General features: G+C 40.4%; 3 protein-coding genes across 14 annotated transcripts in view; 2 read left to right on the forward strand and 1 right to left on the reverse strand.

Annotated features, from left to right (window-relative positions):
- JAM2 (junctional adhesion molecule 2) overlaps positions 1-7540 on the forward strand; it is a 55461-nt gene extending 47921 nt beyond the window's left edge. For 5 of the 7 annotated variants that reach the window (XM_065402008.1, XM_065402023.1, XM_065402053.1 and 2 more), the window contains 4 exons: positions 1866-1973; positions 3440-3455; positions 4868-4907; positions 7436-7540. In XM_065402008.1, coding sequence (XP_065258080.1) covers positions 1866-1973; positions 3440-3455; positions 4868-4907; positions 7436-7468 — 197 coding nt within the window. In that variant the 3' untranslated portion in view covers positions 7469-7540. Of the gene's footprint in view, positions 1-1491; positions 1624-1865; positions 1974-3439; positions 3456-4867; positions 4908-7435 lie in introns of all 7 variants that reach the window. The other 2 variants (XR_010561311.1, XM_065402014.1) reach the window with 2 other exon arrangements.
- Positions 7541-10376: 2836 nt separating this feature from the next.
- ATP5PF (ATP synthase peripheral stalk subunit F6) lies at positions 10377-17651 on the reverse strand. 6 transcript variants are annotated; one of them, XM_065401178.1, is made up of 5 exons: positions 17290-17408; positions 16433-16465; positions 15900-16092; positions 12024-12148; positions 10377-10601 (listed from the first exon to the last, which is right to left on the reverse strand). In XM_065401178.1, the coding sequence occupies exons 3-5, from the start codon at positions 16067-16069 to the stop codon at positions 10573-10575; spliced, it is 324 nt and encodes a 107-aa protein (XP_065257250.1). In that variant the 5' UTR covers positions 16070-16092; positions 16433-16465; positions 17290-17408; the 3' UTR covers positions 10377-10572. The 6 variants fall into 6 exon arrangements, with proteins under 6 accessions (XP_065257250.1, XP_065257224.1, XP_065257258.1 ...); XM_065401152.1 differs by lacking the exons at positions 16433-16465; positions 17290-17408 and adding an exon at positions 17570-17651; XM_065401186.1 differs by lacking the exons at positions 16433-16465; positions 17290-17408 and adding an exon at positions 17485-17560.
- Positions 17652-20843: 3192 nt separating this feature from the next.
- The window catches only part of GABPA (GA binding protein transcription factor subunit alpha), a 42908-nt gene continuing 38484 nt past the window's right edge, over positions 20844-25267 (forward strand). The window contains exon 1 of the mRNA XM_065400270.1: positions 20844-20923. Within this exon, the coding sequence (XP_065256342.1) occupies positions 20847-20923 (77 nt within the window). The 5' untranslated portion in view covers positions 20844-20846. The remainder of the gene's footprint in view (positions 20924-25267) is intronic.

The raw sequence follows: 25267 nt of genomic DNA on the forward strand, positions 1-25267 counted from the left end.
AAACTCCACTGAACAATAGTATACACCAGGGGTCGGCAACCTTTCAGAAGTGCTGTGCCGAGTCGTCATTTATTCACTCTGATTTAAGGTTTCACGTGCCAGTCATACATTTTAACGTTTTTAGAAGGTCTCTTTCTATAAGTCTATAATATATAACTAAACTATTGTATGTAAAGTAAATAAGGTTTTTAAAATGTTTAAGAAGCTTCATTTAAAATTAAATTAAAATGCAGAGCCCCTCGGCCCGGTGGCCAGGACCGGGCAGTGTGAGTGCCACTGAAAGTCAGCTCGTGTGCCGCCTTCGGCACGTGTGCCATAGGTTGCCTACCCCTGGTATACACATAAGATATTAATATTTCAGAACTTTTTGTGGAGGCTGTAAAGTATGATCTGCAAGTCTTGTTTCACAGATATTTTCCTTGAGTCAATTTCATGTGGGACTTTAATGCAGCAACTCAGAAAACTATTTCTGATCTTCATTTTCTTATCTGGAAAAACAGTAATAAATGTGACATTTATATCTGGTTAGAGGGACACTGTCCGGGTTGATAGGCCTAATGTTTGTTTTGCTTTCTGCTCCTTATCTGTTTGCAACATTCGTGGAACCTGTTAGATATAGAATTTGTTTTGTGAACAAGTCCATCCGTTATTTTTTTCCCTAAAGAAAAAAAATATATTCCAGCAGCCCAGCACTCTTGAGTAGCTCTGCAAAATCCCACAGCAGTGCATGCACAAGTGATGGAGAGAAGTTGGTAAGGAAATATTTCAAGCTTCTAAAAGGTTTTAATCAAGAGTGAAGGGGAAAATGCTTCTAATGGATGGATTCTACAAAATACCTTGGCAGTGACCTTTTAAACAGTGCTCTAATATTTCTTACTCTCTCAGGACCTGGTTCAAAGCCTGCTGAAGTCCTTAGAAAGACTTTGGATCAGGCCTTTTAATGCATTCATGTTGTATTTGAGTAACTACATGCTATCAAGGCAGAATTCCTCTACTGGGGAAACATTAATCCAAGTCATAAATTGGTACTTATCGACACACATAAGAAGTTTTTTGGACCAATGTTTTCAAATCTGTGTGCCTGTAGTTAGGCAACCAAATATGTATTTGGACATCTAAATAGAAGTGGCCTAATCTCTCCCCCCACGAGGTGCACACTTACAGCTCTCATTGATTATAATGGGAATGGGGATTGCTCATCACCACAGAAAAATCAGGCCACTTCTAATTTAGGTTCCCAAATCTGGATTAAGGAGTCTAATTTTAGGCACCCAGGTTTGAATACTTTGGCCTTGGTGGTTTAGTTTTTAAAAACCCTCACTTCCATTCACGTCAGAAGCCATTAAGTTATACATATGATTCAACAGCATGAAAATTCTTGGTGCCACAAATATCATTCTGTGTCAACAATTTCATCAGCTGTTACATTACTACTATTTTAATCAAACTAACTTAAAACAAATCTTCTCTAACAGCTGTTTCCATTTACAGGCTTCAGGATATATTCTCCCTTTGACATGTGTAACTTGAATGATGCCAGGGGTTAGGCACTCATCTAGATGAGAAAATACCCCCTTGTCTCTATCCAGTTTTTGACTTTTTGGATCATATTAAGAATTTGAGGTGTGTTAAAAAGCCTTGTGCTAACAAGGGTATTATTTGGTGGGTAGTAGGTTCTCAAAATGTTTATTCCATTCACTTCTTTCTGGTTGCTAGCAACTTACATGTCAGAGTCATTTACATATTGCATTCTATAGTTATCATTGCCACTGCTCTCTGGAATTTTTATAGTGGAAAACTGTTACAATGGCAAGTTTTTGTTTTGGGGGTTTTTAACACTGGATTTATTTTGTTTTCATTTATAGATGACCTTAATATAAGCGGAATCATAGCTGCTGTAGTAGTTGTGGCTCTGGTAATGGCATTATGTGGCCTTGGGGTATTTTATGCACAAAAAAAAGGTTACTTTTCAAGTAAGTCAAGTTAAATCTTGCCTTCCTCATAGACATCAGGAAACTTGCAATGACTAAATATTTCTACTGTGTAGAGTATACTCCTTTTTCATGTAAGGTCTGATTCTGCACTATTGAAGCCAATGGAAGTATTGCATCTGTCTTCAATAAGTGTAGGATCTGACCCATAGTTATTTGTTCTGCCTGCTCCTTTTATTCATACCCAGTTTACTTTTTGCAATAGAAAATGAGATAGAAATGGCAGGCTAGTCACAAATGACTGTTGAAAGGGAATTTAGGCAAATCCAGAGGGTCTAAGTAAGCTCCACAGACTTCTTTCTTATGCAAAGTTAAGATAATTTTGAAAATATTAGAAAAAAGGTTAAATATTTTCTCTTGCCCACAGTTCTATTTTCCACAAATGTTCATGAACTGAGTCTGAGAATTGCTAGCTCACCCAGTCACTGACAGATACCTTGAAGAAAATGAACTCTAAGCTCAGGGGAGGCAGAGCCCGGGATAAGTAACTGCTTGGGTACAAAGTCTAGCTGATGAAAGAAGTTACAAATTTCTTCCCCAAAGTGTGTCATAACAGGGCTAGTGAGGAACATTGTGGATATGAGAAAAACCAAAAACTACCTGAAAGACACTAGGTATAAATTTATTTCTGGCCAGAATTCTAACATGTTTACTCATGTTTAGTACCTTGCTACACAAGTGTTCCCATTTATTTAGCAGGGTACCAAATGACATAAAAGAAGAGCAACAAAATTACACAGATGTGTTATATGATAGAATACTCATGCACACATATCAAATATGTGTGTGTGCGCATATGTACATTAAAGTGACATTATTGGTGGTTTTGGTTTCTAAAATCTGTCTGTTCCAGTAAAAAGAAACAATGTAAACAGTCATTTTTAATCTAAGATGTAAGCAGTACTGAAACTTGCATCCTAGTGGAAATGGACTTGCTGACTCCATCTGCTGGACCATAATGAAAGTACATGTCAGGAAAACTGATGCTTTTATTAAATTTCATAAGAGCTGGGCAACTTCCCCAAGGGTATTTACAATAGGGGCCATAGAATCTAATACAGTGAACAGGCAGTGATGCAGAAGAATGTTTCAGGATGTCTGAAAGAGGACACACAGCTTTTTGGTGTGTAGGGGGGAGCAAGGGCTGAAGATTGATTTGAGAGCAGTTTCACGAGAGCAGGTAGCTGAACGCTTTCAGAAGTAGACTATTAACTCCAGAGGAGAGGGGGCTTGGGCAGCTTTCCTGCTGGCTTATCCAGACAGACTGCTGTCAGGGGAATCACTTGTTCATCCTCCAGTGAGAAACATAGTTCAGATGATACTGTCAGAAATTAAAGGGATGAGGAAGGACAAGAGTTAAATGTTATCCACAGGAGATATTTCAAAGGATGTTTATTAGCCAGGGAAATTACTGTGTGCTAAATATGTTTTTTCTTTTACTTTTCCAGAAGAAAGCTCTTCTCAGTAAGTATATCACTTTTGGGTAGTTAATTTCATTTGTGCTTCTGATGATGTAAGAAATGTGATGCTTGTGTAGGGCTTTCCACATCATTATTATACATGAGGGGTGTTTTGTGTCCTTAACCTTATTTTTGATAACCTGTTCTGAAATATTCTTTAGGCTGCTACTTTGATGGCTGGATTTTCTCACTGTGCTTACTAAGCTGCATACTAACACCAAGCCACTAGTAATAAATGAACCAACCAATACTTTTGTTAAATAAACAGAGGTAAATTTTCAGATGGCTGTGTCCCCTCCCCCTTTTGGTTATCATTCAAACCCCTAATTCAGCCACAGACAAAAATCTTGCTTGGCCAACTCCCTGGTTGTGAATGCAAAATAGCTAGGTAGAAGATTTTATCCAAATCTGTGTGTGCAGATCATTTTGGAAACTGGTCATCAGCCAGGATGAAAGTATACACCTCAGCCTTGCATTAAAAGATGGAAGTGTGCTAGTTCTGTGAAATCAGCAACTGTTCGTACAGTACATGCAAGCTGATTTTACAAGATAGGCTGAGATACATGCTCACATATGAGACTAATATTGAGTCCTTAAAGTGGAGGCTGGCATTTCTTCTGTCTAGCTAAGCTCAACATTAATAACTCACATTCTCAAGTGAGGACAATGGCAGGAAAAAGCAAGTAACTTATTAAAAGAAGATATCACCAAGTACTTCTTAAAAATACTTTCTGTTTTATGATGGTCATGAATATAATATACATCACTATATGAGCCATAACCAGATATGCATCACACCTTGGAGCCTTAAGGCAACAAGCTAGGGAAGCTAGTTTGGCAGTGGCTCATGATGCAAGGATTTTGTTGTCTAGAAGCTCCCCAAGGAATCGTCACAGGTATTGTAATGGACAGAAGACAATGGACATGCCCCTAATGTAAAATGTTGCTGTCTGTGCCTTTGGAGAGGAGGAAATTTTATGAAAGAGCTATTTCTATTACATAGTATTTTCACACATCTGGTACAGATCTTGTTAATTGCGAGCTGTGAAATGGTGATAACTTTCTTTACTTGATCAAGATATTCTCATAAAGTAATCTGGCTTTAGTCAGATAGGAATGCCTTTCAAATAGCACATTGCAAAACATTGCTTTACCTCCTGAAAATCAGTGAGCCCCACAGACTCAATCTTCCCTTTATGTATAGATGCTTTTTTGGCATACCTTGTGAAGCCATTTACTGTGCCTGTTGATTGCACGATATTGTTTCTGGTCTTTTACAAGATAAGAGCTAAGATGAAACCAGGATGGTGTCTAAAGTGGGCAAATTTGTGTATAAATATGCTTCTCCAAGAACTAAAGTACAAGCAGATAAAAATGAAACAGTTAATCTGCCTTCTTTGTTTATCACACTAACAGGAAGAAGAGTTCTGACTATAAATATACCCCAAGTGAAAAGGTGAGTGTATTCAGCAATCAGCTAGGGCATTTGTGGGAGCTGCTCACCATGAACCAATTAAGCTTCCATTTCCTGTGACTGCCCAGTTCATTGGCCCTGAAATGAATAAAGATTATACATTTCCTATATTTTGAAAGAACAGAGGTTAGTCTCAGTACTTTTTGGCTGAAGAACAGTTCATGGTTTTGCTTCTAAGAAAACACTTGGATTAAATGAGGGAAAATTACAGCTTTAATTAAACACATGGCATCAAGTCTAATGCTCTACAGATAATGTGAATTGGAACCATCTTTGCCTTGCCTTATCTTACCATATCATACTGAAATATTTTACATGTGTACCATGGTATAATAATCCCAGAAATTACAAAATCATCATTTGACCAATGATCCAATTTTTTTTTCCTGTGTGTGGAACAATCGACTTCCAAAGCTCAACTTTGAGATCTATGAGCACAGTTTCTACCACTCTCTCCCTCTTGCTACAGGGTGGTATGGAAGGGAAAGGGACCCCTTGGAGCCTTTTCCATCCCCTCTCCCCCACATCCCCTTAAGCAGAGAGAGCAGATCAGAAAGGTGGAACCTAAAGCATTGCCTCTCTTCTCCTCTACACCCTGTCTGGCAGCACTGGAGGGTAAGGCAGCAAGCTCGTTACTGTATAAAGCTACTGGCATTAGCCATCAAGTGGAATGAACACTAGAGCAAAGGTTCTCAAACTCTGGTCCACAAAGCACTTGCTGCTGGTCTATTGAGAGCTGGCTAGTCACAGGGCGCTGGCAGCTCTATCTCCTCCTTATATCTACCTGCTAAATCAAAATTTATTTAAAAAAAAAAAAAAAAGTTAAAATCACTTTCCATGTAAGGCAATTGCTGCAGTTAGGCACACAATGTTACACAACTGTGTGTGTGTGAGAGAGAGAGAGAGAGAGAGGTGTACACAAGACAATCAAGATGGTGCACACTATGAAAGAGATCCTCTGCACTAGAGAAGAGCCAATGGCTAGGTTTGCTTAGAGAAACATTGGATCTGTAATATTAGCTCAGCTTTGCAACATATGTCAAGAAAACTCAACAGCACCTGCAAACACTTCCTAGTCCACCTTCACTACAAACACCAGCATATGCAACTTCCTTCCCCACACAGATGCACTCAGCAGTCCCTGTCTCCTCAAACCTACATTTTACACTGCTCTGCTCTACCTCTTTCACTTCACAACTGTTTCTCACACATCGGGCAACCACAGCACCCCACCACCTACATTATTCAAATCCTCCCAACAAACTCAGTCACACACCTGATTTACCCATCTCATCTCACCCACCAGTCATCCTTCTATTCACCCAGTCTCAGCTCTTTCCTGTTCTGTCAACTTCATCCATTTACTTCCCTTCCTCATTCAAACCCAACCCACAATTACTATGTTCTCTTCAGTGTACCTCAACAATAGTGCCAAAACTAGAGCAGATGTCTCAGACACTGCAGCATTAGTTGACCCCACTGAGGGGCTGGATGTTCTGCTTTAACCTTGCTCCAGTGGCCCCTTCCCTGAGCTGCTGGGATCTCTGGCTTTAGGCAGCGCATGGAGCTATGTACCTCCTGTTTGCTTCCCTAGGCCTGAGGAGGGGACCAAAGAAGCTGGGCAATGGGAAGAGGCTGCAAGGTGGCAGAGTAGGATTGGCTTTGGGCCCGGCCCTAGCTTCCTATAGGGGAGGATTAGGATCAGTATGCAACAAGCCTGACCAGAACAGCGGTAACTCCAAAACACCAGCTAATTTTAATTCTCACAACTCATGATAGAGGGGGGTCCCCAAAAATTTCATTGATCCAATGCAGCTTCTGCTGTTAAACTGATGCAGGGAGTGATGCTCCACCTATAGGTCTAGCTATGAAATAGCAACAGCTGCTCTCAGGACCTACCAGATGGCAGTCAGTATTGGTTATACCTGGCCACCATAAGTGCTCTGTGAAAGCTACCCTCTGTCCTTAAATCTGAACACCACGGAACTTAAGCAGTGGTTTTTGATTTCCTCTTTTGGTGGTGAAAATTTCTTGGTTTGTCTCTCTCTTCACTGAAATATTGGTAAACTCTAGTTGTGGGGTGCATTCATCAACTGCAGTATAATTGCACATCATCATCAGCTATAATTGGAGTATTCAAAAGGAAAGAAACACAGCAGTTTTACCTTTCCCCCCTTGATCTTTAATTCCTCCCAGTGGGACACTTTTTGAACTGTAGTAGGTATATCATGTACAAATGTGTTTTGTGGGTTTCACTCCTCAAAGGGAATTGAAATGGTATGCTCACTGATGAGCCAGAGGTTTATCTGCCTACTATTCTGTTGCTCGGGGAAGAGGTTTGGTCTCATTACTAAAACTTCATAGCATTTTTTGTTGCTGTATGCTTGGTGTTTACTTCTTTTGCCAACCTGGAGACACAAGTGAAGTTCTACAGATGTTTAAGTGTAATGAATACTGAAAGCATTTGTACTATAACTTGTCACCTTACCCTTTTCTTTTTTTCCATTTAGGATTTCAAGCACACCAAGTCCTTCGTTATTTAGAAGATTTCAGCCTCTTTGAGGGACACACAGTGACTACTTGTTATACAAAATATTAAAGGGATTTTTTTTTAACTCTTCTGCAAATATTTGGATTTGTTTTGAGATGGCATACACTGAAAGCAGAAAGTTTATTGAAATGTCTAGGAGCCGATGTTACAAACCTAATCACGGACTGTACAACTGTTCATATTGTTAAAATACCATTATTTCTCTAATTTAAGGATAGTAGTATGTAGATTTCTTCTCATCCTGTTTATGTATATACACAGCAAGGGGACTCATTACTAAGCAAATTCATGCTCATGATCTTTACAGATTAGCGTTAGAAGTTTTTTGGCCACTCTAACCTCGTGCTTTGTAGTGTCTACATCTAAAAGACAACGTGAAGGGCTCTAACTTTTGCTGTTTTTCAGTTTTATTAGTGCCATGACTTTTCTAATAATGTCAGACCATGCAGTCAAGTGTACAATTATTCTGATACTGTACAAGTATAAACTTGAGTTGTTAACTGTGGTTCACCCTCTCTATAATAGAGAACCTCCAAACAGTGTTCTGCTGTGGAGGAGTGCTTTTCAATCTTTTTTCATTTGCCGATCTCTACAAAATTTCAAATGGCGGTCCGGCCTCCTTTAGAAATCTTAAGACATAGTTTGCACACCTCAGGTTGAAAACCACCGCTGTAGATCAAATGTTCAAATCCCAATGCTAAAGTGTGTAGCTTTTTTCCTTCTAGGAAGTATAGCAAAGAAACTTTCACGGATCTTAAATAAAGATTGTATGTGTGAAGGAAAACAGTGCAGCAAAACTGATGCAGTATTAGTGCCTTGATTTTTCTGTTAAAAATTCAGTTTTACAAATAAATGACACCTAGTGTCTGATGTGCTGTCTACTATGAACTTGCTTTTGGAGGTTTGCAACTAGATTAATGGTCTAGTGGTCAACATTAGATTAATGTGTTGCTGAAATATGGTACTCATGGTGGTGTTGAACAGTCTGCTTTGCAAGAAACCTTCTGCCTGATATTGTCTTCAATTACATGTTCCTTTAGCTCCAAAAATTTTACTCATATTTCAACTTTAAAATGACAGCCATACTAATTAGAAGGGGAAATGTTTTTGTTTTAGCAAGCATGCTTTAGCTGGAACATGCACTTTGTCTGCTTAGTTAAACTTTGACAGTCAGTTTCAATGCAGGAAAGCATCTGTATTTTGGATGGCCCATAAGCATTTGCTGGATTGTCACGGACTTCAATTGGTCATAAATCAGTATCTAGTTTTGTTACTTATGCTCTGTGCTGTATGTTCTTTCAAATGCTGGTTTGGCAGTGCAAAAATGCCACAGGAGCTTTATTTGAGATAGTAAGATGAAAATGAATACAACTGCTACCTGTGGCCCTGAACTGCTTTAATATTACAGCCAATTTATTTCACTGTCCCCACTTCTTATATACTACAGCTATCTGGATCAACATGCAATTTTTTTTTCAGAGAAGCTGTGAGAAAACTTTAGGAGCTAGATTCTTTGGCACCAAAATAGGCAGTATTGGATTCTAGGAGAAGCAGAAACTGGATGTTGCTGCTCAAAGTGAGCAATGATGACATTTAAGATGCCCTGTTTCTCACCCCATGGGGATTAATAGTTCATTTAGTGAACTATCATTCAGGCTGTCTGTATATTTATTTGATTAGCTCATGTCTAACAAAACAAGCTACAAATTTTAAATGAATGCTTAGATTATACAATAATTCTCAAGGGGGATTGATTGAAGAGCAGAATATTGTGAACTTTCCCTATACAAATGTAGCTGCTAAAAACAGTGGGCTACAGGGGCAGGCGTAAGCTAAGATTTCTTAAAAGAATTCACACCAAATACTGAGAAATTCACTTAAAGGAGCAATCCTACCTTTTAATCTTAGCTTAGAGTGCATACATCTAACAGTACTATAAACGAGAATATTTTGCAGTTTCATGGGCATGTGAGTGAAACTTTCTATAAAGTCTTAATCTTAGCCCTGAAAAGTTTTCCTAAAAAAGCAATAGGAAAACTATCATTAAACTACTGTGACAGAGGAGGGCAAAGGGTAGGTATAGTACTCTGCATTTTGGAGTAATAGCAGGTAAAGATGAAACTCTACACTTTGAACTTACTGACTGCCTTCGATATATCATAGTGTAAGTCCTGTGTTCCTACCAAGGGTTGAATTGGGGAATTGGATCTGCACCAGATACCCAAATGAGATGTTACCGAGATTGCAAAATGCTCAAAGTTTGTCTTGTTTCCTTGGGATCAAATGCCATTCAGATAAGTCAGCTCAATGTGATCATTTTTCTCCCTGTACTATGAGCAGCAGTAAAATAAGCAATATTGATAGGTAGTTCAAACCTCTGCTAGTGTTTCTGGTAGACAGGACTGAACTTGAATAAGTTTTTTCATATTTTGATGGGGTCTTCAGGAACAGACTAGAAACTTTAGTACTTAACTCTCCCCAAAAACCTCAAGTTTTTTATTTAGAAGAACAAGATAGCCTCTGCAAGAATGTACTGGTGCACCAAGATTATATAAAGTCAGTCCACTTCAGTTCATGGGCCTTGCACAATTGGAGGATATGTGGCATGATCTGCAATGTTTGAGTTCCTGGATATGTCTAAATAAAATGTTACTATTGCAATACTGTAGCATAGAATGATCACATACATACAATAATGCCATACTTGCAGGCTTTATTGTAGTATTATAAGATTTCAGTGACACGATTAAAATTTAGGGAAGCGCAGTTCTTTTCAACAGGAAAGTTATTAATGTTAACTTTAACTGTATTCTGCACTTAAGTGGTCATTTGGTTTTATCTGGATACTGAAATGTCATCTCAGTAAATAGTGTTTAAACACTGGATAAAAGACTGAGCACTTTATATTTGATTTCCAAAAGTGAATTTTATGAATATGGCAGTTCACAAGAATCATGTTGTACTTGTACTGTATTGAGTTCAGAAGTCAAACAAGTATTTGAAAGTGAAACCCCACATTAAATTACAACTGCTGGCCTATTTAACAACTCCATGAGAAAGATGACACTAGTGCTTGGAATGCAGACGCCAACCACATCATTTTTGAGACTCTTCAAAGTTGGGCTCTAGGAGGAAAAAATGTCGTATTAGTTTCATGTTAAGATGCTCAAGTTCCAATACTGCTCATAGATCAACTTCAGGCTCTAGCAGAATATAAACCATGGACCCATTTACTACTTTTAGTGATCTGCAGCTAATTTTGCAAACATGCCATAAAGAGGTGGGGGAAGCAAAGGGACATTTAGCACAAGTTTTTTTAAGAGAGTTTCTTCATGAATATGCAATATCTCCTATATGCATTTGATGTTTACCTACAGCCAAGGTAACTTACCTGCTAACTAGCTTGCAACTAGTTCATTAATGGGGTACTACCAGTTTTACCAGCAACAAGAGAAAAATCTTGCTACCTACCATTGACTCTCGTAAAAAACATAATGAGCAGTAAAGTTAAGATATGAGACTTTAAAGTAATACACAGACTAGGTGAATGAGAAAAATTAGTTCTTTCCTGGAGAAAAGACTCCACATTATGATATGGTATAATTTAAGCCACACAGGAAGATTAATCCTAAATGACTCAAAACTGGAAGAGACTGCCTTATGCTAAAGACATTTAGATTGCTTTGTCTGTACTAAGAAAATTAGTCAGCAGGTAAGAAAGTTACTCACTTGACTGTATGAGGAAGGGATAGTTCAGAAAATAGCAACTCTCACAGCAGTATTTTATGTAACTAAGGGGGAACTCCTGAAAGAATTAATAGTCTGGGTCCACCCCATGCAGTAACTGGCAGAATGAAGTTCCAGGCACAGGGGACCTAGTCCTCTGTAGGAATTTCTGATCTTCCTATTCCCTTAGATCACTGTAGAGTCCATGGAGGATGGGGATGATCAACTAATGGCAGATGACAGAGAAGACTTCTGGTGGATTTGGCAGTGACTTCACTACTCACTTTTATCCTTTAAAATAGGTGTTGTGTGACACTAGTTAACAACACCTCTGCTGTTGGTGCCTCTCTGGTGGAATTTTCTGACTGAACCCTCACAACCATGATCCCCTGAAGTTAATTAACGTGCAGATGTCTGTGCCAAACCACCCAAGTCTCAACATTATCAAATGACAGCTCTTAGCAAACAGCAATGTTGTGTCACATGGCACCTGGCAGCAGGCACACACTGTACACTTGACCAAGGCTCATTTCAGATCTCAGGAATGGACAGAGTGGCCAAATACATCCTCAACAGCAGGAATAATCGCTGCGGGAGCCTTATGTGACACTAAGCATACGCTGCTGCCACAAAGTTCCTATTTGCCAACCAGACTGCACATGTACCATCCCCAAGAGCAACAGAGTCCTGCTCTCTCCCAGGACCACATGGCTGATTTACCTCCAGGTCACTGGTCACAAAGGCTCTATATTCCACTATTCATCCTCTCACTTTCACACTTATGGTGCAAGAATAAATTAACATAAAGGCTGGAGACTCACCCTCAAATTTGAAGTCTGGAAATTTGGTCAGGTCTCCCCCACCATACAACCGCTGAATTTTGGCAATTTCTTCAGCCATGTTTTTCTGGTATTCAGGGCCTACATCAGCTGGACCACCAGCTTTCCTAAATGCAGAAAATGTCCAATGAAAATTTTAATTCTAAACATTTTATACAGCAATTTTATCATTTAAGGGCCTAATCTAAAGAGTAAGATAAATGGCTCTACACTCCCCAAATAAGTAAAGCAATTTAAATATTTTGAAAAACCAGAGGTAGAGAGCGTACCGGGGGTACATTTTTCCCTTCCGGCATTTGAAATCAGACATTTTAGCTTAACTAAAGCTAAAGGAGTGTTTAAAATGGAAAAATGAGAAGCATATTTCTACAAATATTAGCCCGTGTTCCTTTAATAGTGCAAATTCTAAAATCCAATTATCAAGTTGCATTTTTCTAAGTGGCTGTGAATGGAGACTTGGCAACAAGGCATAATTCTGTTCTTAAGTCTTTAAAGTATCTAGACAAAACTTCCTTGAAACATGCTGCTACTATTTCTGAGGCTAATCTGCTGAAAGGGAAGATCAACTTCAAACCAAGTTGTTTAGTAAGATTAATACCAGTAGAACGAGGTGAAGAAGTGCCTAGTATACAGGTAACTTGCCACAATTAGGGATGTACTTCCTAGTCTACAAAACTGCACACAAGAGCAGCCCTACAGACTACTTAATGGAAAACAATGTTTAATACCAAAGTGAAGCATCAATTATGGGTGTTATGTTACAAACACATGCTTATAATCAACAACTAGTTTCTCAATTTGAAAATCCATGTTTTCCCCCAGTGTAATACCAACTCTCTCAGATTTAAGATTTATGTATAGTGACCATACTAAAGATATGTAGTTTAGTCATTACACATGAACTCATGTTATAATAATTTTAAATAGGAGTAAAATCCCTCAATTAGAATATCATTTTATAATATTTACCAAAAATAAGATCTGCTAAAAAGGAACTGAACTATTTTCTAAGCTTTTAAAAGGGGCTTAGAGGTATTAGTAATCCAATTTCAGTGACTTTCAACTAGAGTTGGGTGACTAACTCCCTTAAGTCCCCTTGAAAATCCCAGTCTAAAGAATTACATAAAGAAACAAAAGGAGTATTTGTGGCACCTTAGAGACTAACAAATTTATTAGAGCATAAGCTTTCGTGGGCTACAACCCACTTCTTATGCATCCGAAGAAGTGGGTTGTAGCCCACGAAAGCTTATGCTCTAATAAATTTGTTAGTCTCTAAGGTGCCACAAATACTCCTGTTATTTTTGCGGATACAGACTAACACGGCTGCTACTCTGAAACCTGTCATAAAGAAACAAGTTCACTCATTCCTTTGTCCTTTTTAGAAAATACAGTTATTTGTAGATAGAAAAATAATTGAATTCTGCCAGGCCTAATTTTGAAAAAAATTATTTAAGATTTTTTTCAATTAACTTTATTTTTTACAGTTGTGGGACACTAGAGGGGGTAGGGCTAAGGTAGCACTGACAGCAAGGCTGCAGGGGGCACCTTTGACATTGGGGCCAGTGACACCAGATCCCTGCAGGCACACAGACTGTTACTGTTATATTTTTGTGTCTGTTTCAGTATGTCAGCTGCAGTTGACATTTACTGACAGTTATCCTTTAAAATTGAGTCCTGAACAAGCCTATTTGGCACATATGAGTGTTACATTTCTACAACTTTCTGTCCACAAGTTCTGTGTTTCATAGCTAACAATTCATGTTTTAGCAAAAACAACGAGGAGTACTTGTGGCACCTTAGAGACTAAAATTTATTTGGGCATAAGCTTTCATAACACAGCTACCACTCTGAAACCTGAAGTCATGTTTTAGACATCTAAACATGGAAATATTGAAGCTTTTCCACCAGCTTCAATACAGATTTGATACCTTATGTTACAAAATTTGATAATTTCCCACCCATATGTAAAAACCATTAGGAGAAAAATACTATGAAATTTAGTGATAGTGTTAATACAAACCATATCAATGAATTCCATTAACCTTATTCTGGCCTTAATTATTGCTTTAGTGCAGATGCTGTCCTCACTGCGGTAAAGAGAATGAGGAAATGGTTGCTGCACTGATCAGTTTACAGTCTAAAAACCACAAGAGTATTCCCAGATAGAATCATTAGAAAAAGATTTAACGAATGCAAAGAGCTCTTCAATCCAGTAAGAATCAAAAACTACCCACAGATAGCTACACCTAAGTTTTAATTTTAGTAGACAAACATGAAAAGAACACAAATTTACCTAATGCAATACTTATCTGGTGCCAACTGCAGCTTTAAGAGCTCTACAGCAACTGTAGCTAAATCAGTTGTGGACAATTTCTCTTAATGCTCCAAGAACAACTTCCTCCATCATATTATTTGCGGGCCCCCCCCCCCCCCCCCCAGGTTTCTCATTTTAGTTATTTCTCTAAGTCCACCCCTAGAGAATCCCCTACGGCATGACTCATCCTCCATATGGAAGTATTTCTATTTTAAAAGAATAGTTTCCTTTCCCCATCTCAAAGCTAAGACAACTGATAGTTTGGTACAGATATGCTCTTTTTTATTCCTCTCTTTTCACCATTATCACCAAAGAGTACACAAGGGGAAAAAAACGGGGTTGGTTTGGACATGTTTTTCTACTGATATTTTGGCTGGGAGGGGCTAACAATAGCAGTGCAGCAGCAATGTTCTTTCACTTGTATCTCCATGATCATCTTTCTTTTGAAAAAGTCTAGAATGTACTACGGAAGTAGCAGAATCAGTACACTGATAAGTTTGAGAGATGTTGTACAAAATGCTAGCATCACAGCATTTATTAAATTGAATGGGTTTGGTCACAGACTAGGAAAATGTTATTAAATCTAAAAACAATCCAAAGTCTATTGCCAGTGAGATTCTAACCAGTTAGTTTGCTCTTTAGCTTGACCACAACCAGCCCTCCTTTAAACATACTGAGCGTCTCCTACACTATTAAACAGCTTTTCTTTTGCTAAATATTTCTAATGAAATTGGAATTTGTTGTTTAGGTTAATTTTTTGTTAATGCAAAAATACCTTGATAGGTGAATAACTGGAGACATTTAAATCAGAGATTCTCTCAAAATGCTGATATTCAAATGTAAAATTTTATTTTTATATTATATGATTTTATGGCCCACTATTTCTAGATTAATTTATTCAATTCTTACATTTTGTTTTTGGAAAGAATAAATGTAATTATTTGAGGTCAGTAAAAAAAAGGAAAAGCAGTCAATGTTTGCAAAGGACCCCGTTATCTGTTCACATTTTGGATAACTAAACCAACACTCAAAGTTTTATGGCTACTGTTCAATACTCCCTTACCCTCATATGCAGCTATATAAAAGTAGTAATATGGACAAGGTCAACTGTAATAACAAACACAATAACTAGTAAAGACTTAAGTCTGAACTTTCTTTTTATTGAGGTGTTCTAGATAATTTTTTCTTGCAAATTATGTATCAAGTGTCAGTTCTCAAGGACTGCATTTCTTTGTGTAATGCTAACATTTCATGAAAGAATATTTTTGTAACATGCATCCGTGAAGCACAGATACACCCTTTAACACCTGGGACTGCAGTTGCAAAATAAGGAATTATTTCCTAGCCCACCTTCCTCTGGGCTTCAGAAGTGGAAGAACCATTGACTAGAATTTGTGCTAGGTCAGTACTTGGGGCCTTTCCATGCTGAAGCTACAGACCTAATTATAAGAGGAATAATCCCATATTAATGTTTGCTAAAAGTTTCATATTAATCTTTTTTACTTAATACACTGAATTACATTTATTGCATTCCAATAACTTACTGGCTCTTCATGTTGTATTCTCTGATCTTGTCTATAAAGAGCTTCTGAACTGGATCAAGTTCCTTCGCCTTATTAAACACTATAGCAGAAAGGCCAATGTTCCTACGCAAGTGTATTGAGATGGCAGAGTGGAAAATGGAGGAAAACCTGAATAGCTGTTGGAGAATCATGATGAAGTCGCAGAGGGTTTCAGCTAGAAACAAACAGAAAGCATTAAGTTAGCGGTTTCTTGCAGTTTTCTCTGTACTTTACATTTGCAAAAAGAAAAAAAACGTAGATCAGTTAAAAATGTCAACATTATTAAATGCAGGAAAACACCAAGAGAAAGAAATAGTCAAACATTTTTAAATGAAAGAGTTGGAATTTTGCTATATCTGAGAAATATACTTTTGCTAGAATGTATCCCCTCATTTGACCTACGATTCATATTTTCTTCCACATTAAAATGAATTGTCTGAATAAAAAAGTATATCAAAACAAAATGCTAAAAAAATGAACTGGACATTTTTATTTGTAGTGCTTAGCAAAGATACCTGCATTTAAGTATTCATTTGGCACAGGGCATACTAATTCAAAGACAAAAATAAAGCTGATTAGAAAGTAGGTAGTTTTCATTGAGAATACAACGGGGATGAAGAGTAAGCTAGCAAATCAGTATTATTTGTTTTCATAAAAATACAGTGCTATTCTAAGTCAGAAATGTGTGATCTTTAAACTAACAATAAACCTTTTAAGAAAATCTGACAACACTGACATTTACATGGATCATATTCATATGACCACAAGCCAGGTTTTGTGTTTCTATTTGTAAGTGAACTAGTAATAAAAGGGAAAGATTTTCAATGACAGTCTCAACAATCTCAAAGTTAAAAGGCAGAGTTTGCAGGTAAAGCACCGAAGAAGGAGTTTTATACTTAGCCCAACAGGTAACTACCCTATGGGGCGCTGCCTGACTAGACGCGAACCGGTTGTTTAAACCCGTCGCCGAGCCGGGTTACCCCGCGGAACCGGCTACTTTGCCCACGCAGCCGAGCCGCCACGGGGCGGAAGGGACGAGCAGGCCGGGGCCAGCCCCGCTCGGGGCGAGCGGTCTGCTGCTGACGGGGAGACACAGGGTGGCCCAGCCCCGGGAAGGGCCGGGGGTGGCGGGGCCGGAGGCCGAGGCGAGCCCGTCCCGTCGCGGAGAACGCGGCCCGGCCGCAGGGACTTTCGTCCCCGAGCAGCCAGACCCGGCGCCGGGCGGGGGAGCGACAGGAGCCGCGGACAGCCCCCCAGCGCCGCTCCCCCGCACGGGGGGCGCCGCGGCCGCCGCTCCCCCGCACGGGGGGCGCCGCGGCCGCCGCTCCCTGCCCGGCCGCCGCTCCCTCCCCCCGACCCAGCGGCGCGTTACAGGGGACGGCGGCGGGATCCCTCTGCCTGGCTCCAGCTCCAGTCACCTTGGGGGGGTCACGGCACCGAGCCCAGCGCGCGGTGCACCCTGGGAAGCCCGCCCCGGTGGCAGAGAACTCTGGGGACCGCGCTCCTCGCGTGCCTGCCCCGCCCCCACGGGTAACATGGCGTCCCCCACCGGCAGTTAAACAAGTACCTACGGCCGCCGCGCGCCGACAGAACGACCCAATAACAATCCCAAGCCGCCGCCGCCACCAGCAGCAGCACCGTTAACCACTCACCACCGGAAATGAGCAGATCTACTTCCGAGCCAGAGAAACCTAGGCTATTAACCCGGCCGTTAAGTCTCAGCGAAGTCCCGCCTCCTGCGCCCGCTGATTGGCGGGTGGAAGGTGGCGCCGTGGGGGATGCCGGGAGTTGTAGTCCTTGCCCTTGTCTGTGGGGGGGTAGTTGTGTTCGCGCTCCCTCCTCGCCTGGGCCCTGCACAGGCCTCGCCACCCAATCCTCAGCGCGTTCCGCTCTTCTCAGTGCGGCGCTCGGAAGGCGGCGTAAGGACCCTGCGGAGCCGCCGCTAGCGAGCGGGGCGCGGGGGAGTCGTGCGGGCCGCTCCGGTCGGGGTGGGAGTTTCTGCGGCGGGTGAGTGAGGCGAGTGGGCCGGGGGGCCCGGGGCGCCCGAGGGAGGGGCGGGTGGACGGGAAGCGCCGCTCTCCGTATCCGGGGGAGGGGGGCTCGGGCCTGGCTGCGGCTCGTGTTTTGTTTCCGTTTCTCCCCGGCGCAGCGAGTCTCATTTCCGTTTCGGGTTCAAACAACAAGGAGGGAGGCGGCGGGGCCAGGGGCGAGGGGCCGGGAGCGGCCTCCCCTCGCGGGCTCTGTGCAGTCCTGGGGGGCGATGGCGTCCCCAGGGCGCAGCGTTGCCCGCTGCCGCAGGCCCGGTCCCGTCACATGGCGGCTGTGGGGCGCCGGGGGAGGCCCGATGCTCCCAGCCAATTGCCCGGGAAACCCGCCCGCCTTGTCCCCCTTCCCCCCAGGCAGGGGAAGGCTTGGCTGCTGTCGCAGCTACTGAGCCTGGCTGGCGGGCCCTCTGCTCCCCGGGAGTCCATTGTCCAGTCCCCATCCCGAGCTCTCGCTGGCTCCCTCCCAGCTACATCAAAGACCCGTCCCCGCCGGCGGGCAATAAACACGCTTCAGGCGCCCCGCACCTCTCCGCCCCGCGCTGTGTCAGTTCAGTCATAAAGGGGAAAGTGTGGCGATTGCCCGCGATTGTTGTTGTTCTGGGCGCAGCATACGCAATTGTGTCCACTGTGGACGCTGCTGTAAATCTCCTAGTTCCACTTAGTAAGATACCTGTTTTCTGGGACATCCTCTTAAAATTTTGTGCTGACTTTAGCTACAAGTGAATCATAAGATCAGTGTAACGGAACAAATGCAGAATGTTGTTTCTTGCTTTCTGTTTTGCTTCACTCTTGTGTGCATTAACCAGTACTTTGTTTTATAGTCAATTTCACTGGTATGCACTAGGTAGTCACCTTTCCCCATTCACACTTGTTTTTGTGTGCCATGCACTACAGTACTGGGAGAGGAAAACATTTTAAAGCACAGTAAAATATGACTTCAAGACCACGAAGATTGGCCCAGGCAGTCAAAGGCACAGAGTTAATGTTAACTAAAAATTTACTTGGATTTCAGTTTGATTGTACCCTTTCACATCCATTGTTGCCAATCTATGTAAATATTTAAGGTAATGTGCTGCTAGAGATTCATGGCCTATATAGCAGAGGGAACCGATTGGTTACTTTGTTCTCTGCTCACAGTTATTGGGCAAAGAAACATTCACACTAGTCTGTTTCACAATTTCTTGTTTGTATTTGCAAAAAGAACAGGAGTACTTGTGGCACCTTAGAGACTAACAAATTTATTTGAGCATAAGCTTTGGTGGGCTACAGCCCACTTCATTGTATTTGTATCCTTATTCCAATACTTATATTCTAATAGCACTAAGAGACTCTAGTTATGATTGGAGCACCATTTGTTCTGATTTTTTTTTATTATAAACAGAAGCACACCTAATGCCAAGCTTTGGGCACCTTGACAGTTTCTTAAAGTATACTTCACTAACACAGACAGACTACAGCAATTACCCACAGATCACAATAACCGGGCTGCAGCATAAAACAAATGTAATACCCTCCCCCTTCCCCCCCGCCCCCAACAGAATTACTGGTCATCCTCCTATCACTACCCAGCTATGCCCTTCTCTGTAAATCTTTATATTCTGTGGAGAAAAAGAGAGGCCTTGAAGTGTGTCCTGGAGGTTAACTAAGCGGTTACAGGACACCCTGCTAGCAGCCTCCTCTCTCTTGTGGGTGGTGGGGGCATTGTCTAGCTTAGGAGCCTCTGCTTTCCACAACTGTGGCAATGGATCACAGTGACAGAAGAAGTCTCTTGGATAGCTACGTCCCAGGCCATTAGGGTTTTCCAGGACAAACAAAATCTTAAAATGAAGAAGCCAATGGACTATGATCTAGGCCGGTTGAGTTCAGGTTTGATGTGCTCACAAAAAGAAATGCTTAACAAGCCAGCTGCTGAATTCTGCAGCTCCTAGGTAGATTTAAGGCAAAGATAAACATAAGTTTTAATTTCTTTGGCTATTAATCTAATGCGGTCCTCACTTTGGAGAAAGATTAAAAATGATAAATAAGAAAAACCGCCCAAAAATTGACACTAACATACTGCACAAATTAGGTGATCATACCACATGCATTTTCATCTACATGCACTGATCATTGAACTTGGTGAGAGATAAGAGATCTCAGATGGAAAATTTTTTGTTTATTAGGTGTGTTGTAGATTAATACTGAATGCATTCACCTATAAGAGGTAACGTAATTTTAAAAAAATAGCAGAAATAGATAACATATTTAATACAATATATTTTTAGAAAAAGTTTTATAGCTGTCAACAGCTTTCATATTTCTTCCAAGGACAGTATGTAATACAAATGGGACAACAAAATCTCTCAAGTATTTTTAAAACAATTTGAAATTTAAATGTTATCATCCAATGAAAGGTAAACCTGACCAGTTCATACAGCATCCAGTAAGTGTAGAAGCCTCCAAAGGAAGAGAACAAAAGCTACCTGATTTAGTTGGGAATTGGTCCTGCTTTGAGCAGGGGGTTGGACTAGATGACCTCCTGAGGTCCCTTCCAACCCTGATATTCTATGATTCTACCTCAGGATGTATGATTTCTGCACCTATATGTCTGTTTAAATTCCTGAATTTGCCTCCTCCCAGAAAAAAACAAAACCATCAACTTACTACTTCCATTTGCCAGAACAAGTATTGTCAACTGCTTCGCGGTTTCTGCATCACCCTTCCATTTTAGAGCTGTGTAATTGGCTTTAGAGTTTGCAGCTGAAAACATTTTTGGTAAAAAGTATATGGAATTAACAAATTATTTTTATGTGAAACTATAATGCTCAAATTTTGCTTCCCTATAATTCATGAAACTACTTTAACAATTTTTCTTTTGCAGGCCTGTTTTTGAGACTTTTTAGCCATGACTAAAAGAGATGCAGAGGAGCTGATAGAAATAGAAATTGATGGGACTGAAAAACAGGAGTGCACTGAAGAAAGGTATGTGCTTACGATCAATCAGTATTGTTTACTGCACCTCTACCCTGATATAACGCGACCTGATATAACATGAATTCGGATATAACGCGGTAAAGCAGTGCTCCGGGGGGGGGGCTGTGCACCCCGGCGGATCAAAGCAAGTTCGATATAACGTGGTTTCACCTATAACGCGGTAAGATTTTTTGGCTCCCGAGGACGGCGTTATATTGGGGAAGAGGTGTACTTGTGTCACTTGAGCTGAAAATAGTTTACAGTTTTTATCGTATTTAGGTCCTGCTCCTATAGAAATCAGTCTGTCTTGTCATTGTATTCAGTGAGGAGAAGACTGAGTTCTTATTTAAGAACATAAGAATGGCCATACTGAGTCAGACCAATAGTCCATCTAGCCCAACAGTAGCCAATGCCAATTGCTTCAGAGGGAATGAACAGACCAGGGCAATTATCAAGTGATCCATCCCCTCTTGTCCAGTCCGATCTTCTACCATTCAGACTTATGGACACCCAGAGCATGAGGTTGTCCCGGACCATCCTGGCTAATAGTCTTTGATGGATCCATCCTCCATGAACTTATCTAATTCTTTTTTGAACCCAGTTATAATTTTGGACTTCACAACATCCCGTGGCAATGAGTTCCACATGTTGACTGTGCATTGCATGAAGAAGTACTCCCTTTTGTTTATTTTAAACCTGCTGCCTATTAATTTCATTCAGTGACCCCATGGTTCTTGTGTTAAGTGAAGGGGTAAAAAACACTTACCTATTTACTTTCTCCACACTATTCATAATTTTATAGACCTCTATCATATCCCCACTTAATCATCTCTTTTTCTAAGCTGAACAATCCCAGTCTTTTTAACCTCTCCTTATATGGAAGCTATTACATACTCTTAATGGTTTTTGTTGCCTTTCTATTTCCTTTTTTCCAATTCTAATATATCTTTTTTTGGTATGGGTCAACCAGAATTGCATGCAGTATTCAATGTCTGGGTGTACCATGAGTTTATTTAGTGGCATTATGATATTTCCTATCTTATTATCTGTCCCTTTTCTGATGGTTCCTAACATTGTTAGCATTTTTCACTGTTGCTTCACATTGAGCAGATGTTTTTAAATAACTGTCCACGATGACTCCAAGTTCCATTTTTTGAGTGGTAACAGCTAATATAGACCTCATCATTTTGTACGTATAGTTGGGCTTATGTTTTCCCTTGTTATTACTTTGCATTTATCAACATTGAATTTCATATGCCATTTTGTTGCCCAGTCACCCAGTTTACTGAGATCCCTTTGTAACTCTTCTTAGTCAGCTTTGGACTTAACTATCTTGAGTGATTTTTTGTATCATCTGCAAACTTTGCCATCTCACTCTTCACCCCCTTTTCCCAGATCAATTACGAAAATGTTGAACAGGACTGATTACATTATAATTCCTTGGTGAACCCCCTTCCCCCCCACCCCCACTATTTACCTCTCTACACTGTGAAAATTGACAGTTTATTCCTACCCTTTGTTTCCTATCTTTTAACCATTTACTGATCCATGAGAGGACCTTCCCTCTTATCCCATGACTGTTTACTTTGCTTAAGAGCCCAAGGTGAGGGACCTTGTCAAGGGCTTTCTGAAAGTCCAAATACACAATATCCACTGGATCATCCTTGTCCACGTTTGTTGACACCCTCAAAGGGTTCTAATAGAATGGTGAGGCGTGATTTCCCTTTACCAGTGTTGACTCTTCCCCAACATATCATGTTCATCTGTGTGTCTGATAATTCTGTTCTTTATTATAGTTTCAACCACTTTGCCAGTTAATGAAGTTGGGTTTATCAGCTTGTAATTGCCAGGGTTGCATAGGGAGCCTTTTTTAAAAATTGGTATTGCATTAGCTATCCTGCAGACATCTGGTACAGAGGCTGATTCATATACTGCAGTTAGTAGTTTTACTATTTCATATTTGAGTTCCTTCAGAACTCTTGGTGAATACCATCTGGTCCTGGTGACTTATTACTGTTTATCAGTTCGTTCCAAAACCATCTCTATTGACCCCCTCAATCTGGGACAGTTCCTCAGATGTGTCATCTAAAAAGAATGGCTCAGGTGTGGGAATCTCCCTCGCATTCTCTGCAGGGAACACCAGTGCAAAGAATTCATTTACGTTCTCTGCAGTCGCCTTGTCTTTCTTGAGTGTTTCTTGAGCACTTTGATCATCCAGTGTCCCCACTGATTATTTGGCAGGCTTCCTGCTTCTGATGTTCCTATTTTGCTGTTAGTTTTTGTGTCTTTTGCTAGTTGCTGTTCAAATTCTTTGGCCTGTATAATTATGCTTTTACACTGTTATTTAGGCATGGCGGCATTTTTTTTTTTTTTTTTGGTTCTCTTACTGGTTTTGTTTTGTTTGTTTCTGGGGCGGGTAGGGGAATACATTTAGTTTGAGCCCCTATTATGGTGTTTTTAAATAGTTTCCATGCAGTTTGCAGGCATTTCATTCTTGACCATTCCTTTTTAATTTCTGTTTAACTTTCTCATATATTTGTGTATTTCCTCTTTTTGAAGTTATATGCTGCTGTGGTGCATTTCTTTGGTATTTTCCCCTCTATAAGGATGTTGAATTTAATTACACTATGGCTGCTATTACCAAACAGTTCAGCTATATTTGCTTCTTGGGCTCAGATCCTGTGCGCTACTTAGGACTAAATCAACCATTGCCTCTCCCCTTGTAGGTTCAAAGACTAGCTGCTCCAAGAAGCAGTCATTAATGGTGTGTAGAAATTTTAGCTCTGTATCCCAACCTGAGGTGATGTGCCCAGTTAATATTGAGTTTTCTGGTTTTGTAGCCTTTCTAATCTCCCTGAATATTTCACAATCACCATCACCATCCTGGTCAGGTGGTTGGTAGTATATTCCTACTGCTATGCTTTTATTTTTTTAAGCATGGAATTTCTATCCATAAAGATCTAGTGCTTTTGGCCTGGACATAGGAAAATCAGACTAATGGGGGAAAAAAATTGTTTTACTATGCCGAAAGGAAGCCATAACACACAAGATATAACTTACTTAGGATGACCCATAGTATCCTGTTGTTAATTGTTGTGACTGCCATTTCTAATCCTCTCACCACATTCTGTAAATATTTCTTCTATGCCATTTTCCTTAAGGTCATTTACCCTTTGTCAAACTAAATGATTGTAGTAAAAACAAACTTATTGTAGAAATGGAAATCACTTTTAGAACTAAACAAATCTTCAAACAGCAATTAAGACCTTCAATACCCTGATTACAGTGTATGATGGGTCTGCATTGTTTGATTTCTCAGTCATTTTTTCTTTGTCTGCTACTTTTACTCTGGTTCTGTTAGTTTCTTCTCTTCCTTTCCTTTCTTCACGTCACTCTCACTACCTTGACAACTCCTCAGGAGCACGTTTGTGAAGTCTGCAGCATGTGTACAGCCATTAAATCAGTATGTTCTTCTCTAGCTGCCATTCCCAAGTGCTATAGAAACTTCAGATTCCAAGTTTATGCCATCACTTTTCCTATCAAAGGGATGTAAACCAAAGCAGTTTGTAACTAAAACAGAGGGGGAAGATAATGTCCATGACATTAACAGCGCAGCCACCATTGCTGCAAATACCAGAGATTAAAAGCCTTTTGCCCTACATGAGTTACCTTACTTCTCTGTCTAAATCTGCTCCTACTGCTTAATTGCCACTGTCTACATTTAGGAAAAAAAAAAAAAGCATGGCTCTGTTACCTACTCTTGAAGAGCTTCCTTCACGTATTAGCCCCTTTGAATTGGAGAAAAACATATAACTGGACAACATAAATCCTGCCTCTAAGTCTGATTTCCTCTTTATTTTTAACAAATTGAGTATTCTCCTATATTCTCCTATATTTTGTACGTTTCCTCTGTACATAAGCCAGCCCCTCAAAGCTCTCCTTAGGATCGGAACTCCATACCATTTAATGAGATGTGCAAGTGTCTGGGTCAACATAGCTTTAAAAGTAAGTGACAAAACCAAGGTCACTCTTCAGGTTTCTCCTTGTAGCATGCAAACTTCTATATCCTTTTATATTATCTGCAGTGTGCATGGAGTTTGACCCATTCTTAATATGAAAACGTCGAGTGAAATTTTTCTACCTGCTCTGTACTATAATCATTATCTTTCCTTCATCAACTAATATTCCTAGCTAAGTGCCTGCTTTATCCTGCTGTCTGTCCTTACTATATGCTAACCTTTAGACTTGCACCACGATGAGGCTGGATACCCAAGTGTGCTCTGCTCTAGAAGCTGTGGCTGCAAGTGAGTCACTGCAGTGCTCTATATAAATGCCTGAATGCTATTGCACTGA

Source organism: Emys orbicularis, chromosome 1, assembly GCF_028017835.1.
Source record: "Emys orbicularis isolate rEmyOrb1 chromosome 1, rEmyOrb1.hap1, whole genome shotgun sequence".
NCBI classification, from domain to species: domain Eukaryota; kingdom Metazoa; phylum Chordata; order Testudines; family Emydidae; genus Emys; species Emys orbicularis.